This window comes from Microtus ochrogaster, chromosome 15, assembly GCF_000317375.1.
Source record: "Microtus ochrogaster isolate Prairie Vole_2 chromosome 15, MicOch1.0, whole genome shotgun sequence".
NCBI classification, from domain to species: Eukaryota; Metazoa; Chordata; class Mammalia; order Rodentia; family Cricetidae; genus Microtus; species Microtus ochrogaster.
In genome coordinates, this window is record NC_022017.1 from 27,158,352 (window position 1) to 27,171,184 (window position 12,833).

Here is a 12,833-nt window from a genome sequence, read left to right on the forward strand (position 1 = left end):
AGCCACACAGCTCCCTTCTGTGGATCTTTTTTTTTTTAGTTTTTTCGAGACAGGGTTTCTCTGTGGTTTTGGAGCCTGTCCTGGAACTCCCTTTGTAGACCAGGCTGGTCTCGAACTCACAGAGATCCGCCTGCCTCTGCCTCCCGAGTGCTGGGATTACAGGCGTGCGCTACCACCGCCCGGCCCTTCTGTGGATCTTGAAGGAACTTGAGGGACAATCTTATCTTCCCTCCCGAAACTGCCTTTATTGCACCTTGGACTCCTGGAAAATACGCAAATAAAAAGCTAGCTTACGGGACCCAGAAGCCACTCGAGAGACAAGAGAGAGCTGGGCCCCTTGTCTGGCAGGGCGTTGGCAAAGAGCAGCTGAGCTGGCTGTGTCTGGGTGTCATACTGCCTGTGCCCTTTGTTTACTCACAAGCCCCACAAGCAGGCCTTTGCCCACCCTCGGCAGCCATGGGCGGGGTAAGAGGACAAGTAATAATGACCACTGGCGCCTGTGGAGGAGCAGGGGAATGTGGGTCAGACACCCTAATGCCTCTCTCCCTCCTGTCTCCTCCCTGCTAGGTCCTGGAGGAAAGTGGAATGCCTATGAATGACAACCAATATGCAATGCTGGCCTCCAAGATAGGCTACAAGAAGGAAGGCATGAGCTACCAGGACTTCACCTCGGGATTTGAAGGTAGCTAGCCAGCAGGTGCTCGTGTGTCTTGCTGCGGTGGGGCCAGATGGCACCAAGCTCTTTCCTGGCAGTGCTGTGCCACTGACCATGCTGACCATTGGACAGCAACCTCGGCTGAGAGGCAGAAGCCTTCTCGGCCTAACCCTATCTGTGTTTCAGTCATTTCACCGAGTTAAGAGAGAACTTTAGGAACAGACTACAAGCTTAGGTGGTCCTGCGAGTGCTTCCCCAGACCCTCCTCACCATAAAAAGATGCTATCTGGAGGCTGGGAATGTAGCTCAAAAGTATTCTGGCCTGGCATTCACAAGGCTTGGTTTCAAACCAACAATGCTGAGGAAAATAAACGCACACACATGAAATCAAAAGATAGTTATATGTAATTCGCAATGCCACCCACAGCTGAGTGTTGTTCCTCCCTCTTCACAGGTGGGGTACAGACATTCCAGAGTTGGTTATATACCCAAGACCACCTAGGCATGTCCTGCCCCAACCCTAACGGCCCGTGAAAAGTTGGGAACCAGATTTTGTGTCATGAGATAAGGCAGAGTTGAGTCACCTCCTCGGCCACCTGTGCCTCCTGCTCTCCGGCAGTTGAGGGCAGATGGTATAGTCTTGAGAGAGCAGGGAAAGCTGGACCTCTGACCCTTTTAAGGTCCCAGGACTGTCACCTTCCTGCCTCCAGTTGCCTACCACAGCTACTAAGTTTGTGTGTGGTTCACATTCCTGTGGAGGAGTGTACTCATTGCCGCAGAAAACATGTGGGGTGGCTGACTGGGCAGCTCTAGTGACCCTGGGCACTCTCTTCCCCTGCCACTGGCTTTGAGGGGTGATGTCATTGCCTTGGAGAGCATGTCCCAGGCAGCATCCCTACTTACACAACAAGAGATCCTACTCCTGGTAGGGTGGGGCGGGGGAAGGTACTAGGTAGCGGGGACAATAGGAACAGCTTAAAATGCTCTCACCTTCTGTCTGACTTGACGTTCAGGAAGGGAAAGTCATGTGCTAGTGACCTTAGGAAGGCACACACATGTGCATGTATGTGTTTGTGTATGTGTATATTTGTGTGTGTGTGTGTGTGTACATACACATGCACGCACATGTGTGTCAGAGGTGGTCACTGTGGAGGGATCAGATCAGGTCGTCTGCCGAAAAATAGCAAGCCCCTACTGTGAGGTGGAGAAAGAAGTTAGGGAGCCCTAACCCCACCCTTCAACCTCCCAAAGACCCCACATGTTACTGCAGCCATGCAGAATGTGTAGTAGGATGGCCTCTCCTGGTGGGCATGGGATGAGTGAGGAGGCTGCAATTGGCCATCACACAATCCAGAGTGCTGCCTGGAGCAGCCAGGGACCCTGTGAGCCCCATCGCTAGCACACCATACACTTCCTTGCACTGAAAGGGGGCTTGAAAATCTAGTTCTTCATGTAGTTGGAAGGATCTAACTCTGGAACCCCTCCCCCGTGTTGCTCTGTCATCCTTGTGAGATACGTAAGGAGGCCTCTTTGCAAGGGGCATGTCCATGGTGATGAGGTAAGCTCGGAACCCGAGCACCCACACAGTGCCACTCACCACTACCACACAAGTGCCACGTGCTCACCATATGACCTTAGCTCTGCTAAGTGCTCCCTGCGCAGAATCCCCTATGGTCCAAGACTGTGAACTCTGTGAAGTTGCCCTGGCATGATGTCATTAATGATGTCCCCTGGCAAGGATACAGTGGTAAGGAAAGCCTGCTGAATTAATGAGCAGGGACCTAATTTCATGTCCTGTCTTTAGGACATGAGTCTAGAGAGAGGGGGAAAAAGAGGCAGAAGTCCTCCTCTGGCCCTGGGAATCAGGAGCTGCACCAAGGAAGGACAGAATCAAGGGACAGGTTACACACTAAGGTCACTTCCTTTGAGATAAGAGCCTTTCTAAGACATGTTGGGGGGTAAAGAAGGTCATCCTGCCAATAGCAGTGCTCTGCTGGGACCATGGGATGCCGTGCCACGAAGGGTCTTACTCAACCAGGGAAGCATACATGGGGTGGGCACAGAGCTCATGGACGTCCCCCACTTGATATCCTTTCAGACACTAAGCCAAGTGGACAGGAAACTAATCCACTGCAGCCACGCACTGCCTCAAAAACAAACTTGGATGAACACTTCATACCGGCTGAAGAATGCCAGAAACTCTTCACGAAGAAGCTGAAGGAGTCATTCCGGGTAACTTGTGATCCTGTATTTCATAGTTTCTGTAAGGCTCTGCCCTGCTCACACCCCACCCCGGTGGCTCCAGGGGACACACAGGGGCTGGCTGGGGTGGGATTGGCAGCCTAACTGTGAGGCCCCACTCTGCTGAAATGCCCAGTCAACATTGATGGTAGAAATCAGGAGCCCCTCTTCTCAGGGGACGTGGCCACGCATGGGACAGTGGACTCAGGGTCCTTTACACACCCATTTGCACTTATTCACTCACCAAACAAATGTTGCATGTTCACTGCGTGCCGGAGTCTGTACCACATGTGTGAGTACCCTGCCTGGAGTCTTCTCTTGCCCAAGACACAGACAGTGAGTGACACTCATAGACACTGTGACTATCTTGGGATCTTGGTAGAGTTCCGTGGGACAGTAAGGCAAAGCCCTTTAAGGTGGACCACCCAGAGGAGGAAGGGGGCCCCTGCCCTAACTCTGAAGCCCAAATCAAATGTGCAATCGTCAACCTGAGCTTGACCTTCAACCTGATCACCTGGCTGGCAGGGACAGCGTACCAGCATATCAGTGGCTGTGTCTCTGCAAGTCCAGGCTTCTGCTCCTTCATCCCATTCCTTTATACAATGAGCAGAATGAAGCAGACCCACAGGAAGATGGCATGTTACCTTTCCACACTCCATTTTCCACTTCGTGGTCTGCATCTAACCTTGCAGGTGCTCCATCCACACGTGGCTCTGGTCAGTCACCCACTTAACTCGGGCTCTTCACTCCGGTTCTGCTCTGGCATGGTCCCCATCTTGTTTGCATTTTCTGCTCCCTTCCTGGGCAACCTGTCCCCTCCGTTGGGACAACTTTGGCTACCTCATCTTCCTTCCTGTTGTCCTTAAGCCCTGACATGAGCCCCGCAGATCAGTTGGCCCTCAGGGCACCCAGTCTGCATGCTGTCGTAAGCAGCTTGGTCCAGAATCCCCAGCATTCCTTCACCACTCACCACAGTACCCCGAGTGACTGCCAGCTGCTTGCAGCACAGCGTGAGCGGTGCTTCATTGGTGAATATGTGAGGCTTCACATGGTGTGCCGGGTGCTGAACACATGTATTTGTCTTCATTGAGGAAGCCGATGGTCAGAGATGGAGAGAAACTTACCCAAAGTCCAACATCTATTGAAAGTAATAGCTAGGAACTAGAGTATATCTGTTCATATGCAAGGCCTGTGTGTTGATACTTGGGGTTGTCACGCTGTAGTGGGGGCATTGATGAGATGAGGAGTGGCCGAAGTTTGTAAACTTGTGGGAATTACAGGCACCCGGTCCTCAGTTGTGCCAGTGGCACAGCACTGAAGGCTGGTGGGACACTGGTCTCACTCTTGGCTGCTGTGTTGTGTGTCACACTGGAGTGCTATTACCTGCTTCCCGTCTTTCCTCCCAGCACTGTGAGAGGACCATATGTCAAGGGCTGTGCTTCTTCTGCACCCAGTGGAGGGTTAGCACCTAACAGGTACCCAGAGCATACTCTTAGCCTCATTTATCCAATAAGCTTTATCACATATGGCTGTGGGACATTGCTCTGGGAACTGGCGCTTGAGCCAGACAGATGGGAGTGTGAGTCTTGTGCTTGTGAGTCAACCTGCAGGCAGAGGCAAGGAGTGAGACAGACAAGCTTTGCAGACACTGTGGCTGTGGAGGAAGGGCTCACTGGCATGGCCTGAGGCAGTCTTGGGTGTCCGAGAGCAGCAGGGGGAAGGTGGTAGAAAGGGATGGAGTTCATACGTTGGGCTGTCTATAAGGGAGACACAGAGCATGGAATGGGCAGCATGAATGGCCAGGGCACAGGGATAACCTGATGTAGGTGACACGTTAGCCAGGATTCTGTTAGATTCTTGAGGGATCCCAGCTTTAGGTGGGATTGAGGCAGTTAGGCATGAAGGGCAGTTTCCAGGTACAGGGAACAAGTGGGATGTGTGACACATTCTAGAGCTGTGAAATGGAGGACTTGGGACTCTGAGGATGTGGTCAGAGCAGTTAATAAGAACAAGCTACTATCTGCCGAGGCGAGAAGCCTGTGAGGATTAGCAAGAGGCTTGCCCTTGGCCTTGTCCATTCTGGACATCCTAGCGTCTCGAGTATGAGAAACTCAGAGCCAGACTTAGAGGGAAGCAATGAACCATGGGTCTGCAGCCTTACTGAGAACTTCACCCAGGGCCCCCTCTCCTCTGGATGGCAGTGACTCTGAGGCAGAGCCAGAGGCATCTAAACAATCCCCACGGTGTTCAGCACAGTGATTGCACATAGTAATGTTTGGTGAGTGAATCAGTGAGCAAACTCAGCTAGAACTTCCCACGAAATCCCAGAGCATCTAATTAGACACTAACATGGAACAAGCCAACTCAATGTTCTGAACAACTCCTACTGGGGAGCTGTAGAACGAGGGGGTCCGGGTGGTGCCTCTAGGACACCAGACAGGTTCCCAGGGAAGGGCTGTGTGAGGGACCCACAGACACAAGGGTACTAAAATTATGTCAACAGCGTTGCAAGCCAGAGTACAATGCACGTTGTGGCCATAAGGTGGGTGTTGGCCCAGAAAGAGACTCACAATTTCTGTCTGACTTTAGGCAACAGACATAGTGACAAATGGAATTTTAGGACACTCACAAAACATGCCAAGTGGCCTCTACAGTGTGGCACATTCTTGTTGGCAGAAGGCTACTCGTTCATTTCCCAGCCGCCCAGACCTGAAATAACCACACAGAAACTATATTAATTAAATCACTGTTTAGCCTATTAGCTCTTGCTTCTTATTGACTAGCTCTTACATCTTAACCCATTTCTATTAATCTGTATCGCCATGTGACTGTGCCTTACCGGCAAGGTTCCAGCATGTCTGTCTCCTGTAGGTGGCCCGCCTACTTTTTTCCAGCTTTCAGTTTAATTTTCCCACCTAACTCTATTCTGTACTATCATAGGCCAAAGAGCTTCTTTATTCATTAACCAATAAAAGCAACACATATACAGAAGGACTTCCCACACCACATTCCTTAGCAATTTTATAGATGAAGAAACAAAAGGTGTCAAGGTCAGATGCCTGGCCCAAAGTCACAGCGGCACTAAGAGGGCGTGACAAGTCTGCTGTGGGAGGTGCCAGCACTTATGTTCCCAGTGACCCTTGAACCTGTTTCTTCATATGCAAAATTGGAATCAAGGAGCCTCTGGGCAGTACCATGGACAGAGCAATGGGTCCCTTCCCTGCTTTCCAGACCGAAGGCCTGGGGCATGGGGCTCCTGGATGTGAAACCTGGCATAGAATTTGCTTATCTGGAAAGAGAAGTGGCCAGGCATTCCAAACACTCCAGGAAGCAGGGAGAGCTTTAAATTCCTCGGAAGTTCTACCTGCTTTCCTCAGTCCATATACATACAGGCAAGGGACATGCAGGTGTCCCAAGCTGTCAGCACTCTCCCAAGAGAGGCATTCAGGACCAGGAAGCGAGGAGTGGTGGGGTCTCTGTGTGTCTCTGCAGGGGGGAGGCTGTGATGGCTAGGAGGCACGGAAGGGAAGTGTGTTGACGTGTGCATTTTGTTTCTAGGACCCCTACTCTGCCTTCTTTAAAGTAGACACTGACAGGGATGGCATAATCAACATGCATGATCTTCACAGATTGCTACAGCAGCTACAGCTCAACATGAAGGACTGCGAGTATGAGCGCTTCCTCAGCCTCCTGGGCTTGAGACTTAGTGTCACCCTAAACTTCCGAGAGTTTCAGAACCTGTGTGAGAAGAGACCCTGGAGAGCAGATGAGGCCCCTCAGAGGCTCATTAGGTAAGAAGGTGATGTCAGAGCCATCGGTGTGGTCAGAACTGTCAGTGTGTGCCAGCCTCACCATCTGGAAGGCCAGCGGTTCTGCTGCAGCCACAGTGGGACACAAAATTGACTCTGGAGCCATCTGGTTTTTTTGCTGAGTTTAAGAAAACACACACATGCACACACATACATGCACATGTATACACACACATACCACATGGCAGGTGTAACAAATAAGACACACAAAGTTCCACTATGGGGTGTGACTTCATAACTCACTGCTTGCTTACCGTTCCAGGCTTTTTCTCATATGTGTAAATGCGGACACGTACGTACTTGTCCATTTCTCTGCCTGCAGTCAGATGTGTACTTTCTGCTCAGTCTTTCAAGGCTGACATTGGCAAGGCCACTGTAGGGCAGGGGGTGGGGCTTCACAGGAACAAGGTTCAAGTGCCCCTTTGAAGCAAACTCGGGAACTGTCCACATGAATGCATGCCCTTATCTCCTCCTCAGCTCTAGACGTCCATCCGGGCCATAAGTGAGAGTTTAGGGTGGCACAGAGTTTCTCAGGAGATGCAGGAACCTCCTTCCAGCCTCTCCTGGCCAGCGGTGCCTCTACACCCCTGCCTGACCCACAAGACCTCACCCTGGTCAGGAGAGTCTCAGTGCCCACCCAGGCTTCCCTCATTGCTCCTCTGACCTTTGAGATCAGAGTAAGTGCAGCTACCACCTACCAGACACCTGCCACAGGAGCACACAATGCCAGCGACAGAAATCTGATATGTGTGCAGAGTAGCTGGTCTGTCCTGGACAATTGCAGCATCATTCTTTTCAAAGAGTGCTCATGTCTATGCACATATGGATGTGTGCACGTGTGCACTCGTGTGTGGAGGTCAGAGGTCAGCCTCAGAGGTCGACCTCAGGGTGGTCTGGGAGCTGTCTACCTTACCTTTGAGGCAGTACCTCTCACTGAAATGTGGGGCTCACTGAGCCAGACTGGCTGGTCATTGAGCTCCAGAATCCTCCTGTCTCCACATTCCTAGCATTGGATCACAAGCATGTGCCACCACATCTAGCTTTTTTTTTTTTTTTAGTTTTTTTTTTTTTTAGTTTTTTCGAGACAGGGTTTCTCTGTGGTTTTGGAGCCTGTCCTGGAACTCCCTTTGTAGACCAGGCTGGTCTCGAACTCACAGAGATCCGCCTGCCTCTGCCTCCTGAGTGCTGGGATTACAGGTGTGTGCCACCACCGCCCGGCCCCCAGCTAGCTTCTTACATAGGTGCTGAGGCTTCAACTTGCGTCCTCAGGCTTGCAAGGCAAGTACTTACAGACTTCTTCCCAGCATTTTTCTTGATATACGAGCAGAACTTTCCCCCCCTCCTGGGGTGCTGAAGGGCTGCAAACCACAATTCCCTCTATCTAAGCACATGGAGCTACCGGAGGTATGGCCCCGTACCAAGCCCTGGTTACATTTCACAAGGCTACAGAAGCTCTTTGACCATGTCCCTTGCTTAATTCACCCTGAACTTGTGGGTTTTATTGTAATTATTACTGGGAAGGGGGAGCAAGAAAATGACTATAATCCCTTCCTAAGAAAAATGGTCACGTGACACACGAGCGGGATGCCCACAGTCTTCACTCAGGTTCTAGAGGCTGTTAATGTGAGATCTGTTCACTTAACATCGAAGTGGAACCAAAACAATCCTGCCAGGGGGAAAAGAGATGGCTCAGTTGTTAGGAGTATTTGCTGTGCACACAGAGGACCTGAATTTGGCTCCCAGGCTCACAACCACCTACAACTCCAGCTCCAGGGGATCTCATACCTTCTTCTGCCCTCCATAGGGCATCTGCATTCACATGTATGTATACACACACACACACAATTAAAATAAATGGAGAGATTAGGAACCTGTTATAGAGGACATGATTTTGGTTGTCAGTACCCACATACCTTTAACTCCAGCTCTAGGGAGCTATGACATTGCTGGCCTCCTTGGGCACCTATCCTCACATGCACTTAACACAAACACATGTTCACACAGATGTATAATTTAAAATAATAATTTAATAATGCTGCCAAATAGTATTTTGGAGAATGTGCAGAATGAGCATAGACAATTTCAACATAGAGCATAGACTTAGCTGTCTAGTGATATGTCTTGGTCACACCTGCGCACTTGTTGGATATTTGCAAAGGACCAGCTCAGTGCTGGGCACTGTCTGGCCTCGGTGGTGCCAATGTGAACAGGGATCAGTGCTGAGGAGGACACAGCAGTAAAGAGCCGCACAGGAGTCCAGAAGAAGCAGGTACACTTGACTGGGTCTTGAATGTGAGGCGGAATCTTTCAGTTGGTAGAAGGTGATGGGAGGCCAGAGAACAATGTTTGCAGAAGTGCCAAGCCTCTTCAGAATGCTGCTGGGCCTTTGCAGTTTTTGTTATGATACCCTGGTCCTGTTAGAATCCTCTGTGGTATATTGACTAGTAGGCCTGTCTCAGTAGGTCGTCGTTGGCTCACAGTCTCTTTAGCCTGGGAGTCCCAGCCTTCCTTCTACAAGCCATTACAGCACTCCTCAGGGACACCGTGGTACACCCCCAGGGCCAAGCCCAGTGGCATGGCAGGCAGAGCCACTGCTAGGTCACCAGCTAACACCACAGATAGATCTGGACTTCTCACAGAGATGTGGGGCCTTCGTCCAGCTCTCCCCTCTCTAACTGCCCACTCTCCCGCTCAGGATCTAATTTCCAACTAGAAAATCTTAGGGTTGAGTCTGGTGGTAGTAATGTAAGTAATGCCTCTTCTAGGTCTGCCTTTAGGGCAATGAAAGGGGAAGGAGAGACGGGGGAGGAGGGTGACAAGGATTGCATCGCAGCCTCTCAAGGCCCAGGGGTTCCCTGAACCATCACACTGCCTGTGAGCTGTTCCCTGGTCCCCGGCTTTAGCCTTCTCTCCATTTCTGGGGACACTTGTCTCTGAGGTAATCTGATTACTTTTGTCCAGCATTTGTATTAAACCATAGCTCCTTAAGGCTATAGACTTTGTAGTCAATGACTACAAGTTCTGGTCCTGTGTTTGCTGTGGCTGACCAGAGCAAAGCTAGTGTGGCAGTTGTCAGAACCTAAGGTACCAAGGAACAAGAAAGGAACAAGGCATTGCTGGAAGAGGCCAGACGGAACAGGATCGATGCACAGGGAGAAGAGGCGAGGGTAGAAAAGCCTGAGCCTGGGTAGCTGTGTGATGATGGAGGCCCAGAGCCTAGAGAAGCAGCAGGGTTGTGGGCAGGCTGCTTGGTTAATAATAGGGTGTATGTATGATTTGGCTGGGGTAGCCTGTGCCCAAGGTCCTGGAGCACCTCTAGGGAGGTCCAGGAAAGGCCTCTGTGTACAAGTAGGATTAAGAGAGTCTAACGGTGACAGCTGTCCATGTGAGCGATCTGTGGCTATAACAGTATGTTTGTGTCTTCTGTGATACCACAATCTACTAATGGTCCTGAGTTTACAAATGGCCACAGTTTTCCCAAATACTCTTCCTTTCACTTGACTCCTGTGGCCATTGGTGACACAAGTTCTTATCATCCAATGTTTGTATGGGTTTTCCGTTTTATTTTCTTGAGACAGGTCTCTTTGTATAGCCCAAACTGGCCTGAGAACTCCTCCTCCCCGCACTCCTGAGAGCTGAGGTGTACACCTCCAAGCCCAGCTTATATTGCAGTCTTGGTAACTCTCAGATCCCAGTCGTCTATATGTACAGGCTACAGAGTGCCTTCCAAAGGGCTGTACTGGAGGCCGGGATCCTGTGTGGATGCAGGGGAAGTATCTGTAACAGACAGCTCACAATGCCATAACCTCCAGCACAGGGCTGTCCAGGCCACAAAGTTGCCAAGCACAGGTCAGCATGGCAGGTTGTTCTGAGTGATAGTTTGAAGTGAGCCACATGTCAACCACATGAGAACCTACACCTGAGCTGGAGCCCAGGAACAGAGGCAGGGTCCTTCCCCATGACCGTTTTCCAGGTGGCTGGTCTCTGGACCCACCCTGTCTCATCTTAAGGTACTCTTTTGATAGGCCCAGGCGAGAGGGGCTACATCTGGCAGGACAGATAAACTCATGTGCCTACTGTTTCTGATAGGATCCCACCTATTAACAGGTGCTGTTATTTATTGGCACAGATAAATTATTTACCAGGTTTTGGCTCCTGCTGTGCTGGCAGATGGTGGTTGTTTACTTGTGTAAACAAGATGCAGCCTTGTTCCATCTCGGTGCTTAAAGTAACTCGGGTCAGAATGTGGCTTTCAAGAGTGGAGACAGAGGGCAAGTCCACCCAAAGCTGCTGCTCTGCACAGTGTAGGGCCACCCAGGGAAGCCCCCACCCCTCAGCACCTCACCGGGCTTCCATCCTCACATGCCAGTGGAGAAAGAAATCACAGGCTCCTGCCAGCCTTTGCAGGACCTGCACAGGAGCTACAACCACAGGGGCTGGGGTGACAGAGCAGCGGATCCTTTCCCACCCGTGAAGTTCCGTGATTCTAAGCAGTCCAGTAGGCAGTTGGAGAGAAATGGCGAAGAAACATGGGTGAGGCCAGACATTCATGGCATTGCTCTGTGGGTAGAGGGGGCGTGGTCAAAGATACCAGAAGCATTAAGTGTTAAAGGCTAGAAGGGTCAGACTAGGAGCCAGGTAACAGGACCCAGAGAAAGGCACGGATACTGAAGACAGCCACTAGCCAGGCCAGTGGTCTTAGCCGTCCACACTTTCCTGATCTGCTAGGTAGGCTGTGCCTCACTGTGCCTCACGCAGGCCTGCTGGGCCAGCAGCACAAGATCTTTTTAAGGTCTCTTAAGTGTCCCTCATCTGTAAGTAAATACAAAGGAGTTGTGATAGTCTTTGAATCCTATAAGCTTACCCCTTGAAAATTCATTACACAGGGATCTCAGCTGTTAGGAGCACACCCTGCTCTTACAGGGGCCCCAAGTTCAGTTCCCATCACTGTCAGGCAGCTTCAACTGCCTGCAGCCCCGCTCCTCTGAGGGCACCTACACTCATGTGCACTTACTGCCCCCATATATACACATCATGTTTAGAAGTTATGAAAATAAATCTTGAGAAGGAAAAGTAGCTGGGTTTGTGAGAGGAACCTCCATGCTTTTTAATTGCTCCTCTGCTGACTTGAGTCTGTTTTTTCACCTGGATTTGCAAAATCAGAACTAAACATTGCTAGTTGTTTGCTTCCTAAAACACATTATATTATACATATATTCTGTTTTCCAACCTCCCCAGGGAGGAAACAGGTCCTGTGGGCTTTGTGTGCTGGGGGAAGGATGATTTTTCTTAAATCTGAAAATAAAGTTTCCAAAGGCCCCCTGCCATGGAGCTGAGAGAAATAACGTGTTGTGAGAACCTGTGAAACCACAGGCTGTGATGGCATCTTTGAAACATCAAGGGCGGGGGAGGGGGACTTGGGAGAATCCTAAGCCCGTCACTTCTAAACACAGTTGTTTGTTTTTCTTTTAAGATATAAACAGAAAGTTGCAGATTCAGAACTAGCCTGTGAGCAGGCTCATCAGTACCTAGTCATCAAAGCCAAAACCAGATGGGCAGACCTGTCCAAGGTAAGGAAGGGGAGGGAGCCAAGCGGTGCAGAGGTGAGATAGTGCCAGGTACCCATGGTGTTGGTTCCTGCTGTTCTTCACAGACTTTCCACAACGCTCCAAATGGCTTTGTCTCTAACCAAAACACCATCAGTGACTGCGGTTATGATGAAGTTATTTGGATATTTCTATTGTTGTTAAGTAATAGAGATGGTATAACTATAAAGACCTAGAACATTCTTTGTCTACTTTTAACAACAAGGAAAGTGAACTCCAAAGAAGGTATTCTGTTTTTGAAACATTAGCAGTTATCAAAGATGCTCAAAGATACAATAAAGAACTGGTGAGATGTCTCAGCAGGTAGAGGAACTTGCTGCCAAGTTGGAAGACCTGAGTTCAATCCCCAGAACCCACGTGGGGAAGAGAACTGACTCTTCCATGTTGTCCTTTGACCTCCACACATGCACTGTGGAATGTGCACATGCACAGAAAGGCAGAGGAAAGAAGTTGCCCACAGTGGTGTGTGCCTGCCATTCTAGCACTCTTGATCAGGGAGGCCAAGGTAGTGAGATCCCTGGA

General features: G+C 50.3%; 1 protein-coding gene across 1 annotated transcript in view; it reads left to right on the plus strand.

The window, feature by feature from the left end:
- Efcab6 (EF-hand calcium binding domain 6) overlaps positions 1 to 12,833 on the plus strand; it is a 192,704-nt gene that overhangs the window by 130,202 nt on the left and 49,669 nt on the right. Inside the window, exons 18-21 of the mRNA XM_026782404.1 lie at positions 568 to 682; positions 2,754 to 2,887; positions 6,455 to 6,687; positions 12,179 to 12,275. Coding sequence (XP_026638205.1) covers positions 568 to 682; positions 2,754 to 2,887; positions 6,455 to 6,687; positions 12,179 to 12,275 — 579 coding nt within the window. The remainder of the gene's footprint in view (positions 1 to 567; positions 683 to 2,753; positions 2,888 to 6,454; positions 6,688 to 12,178; positions 12,276 to 12,833) is intronic.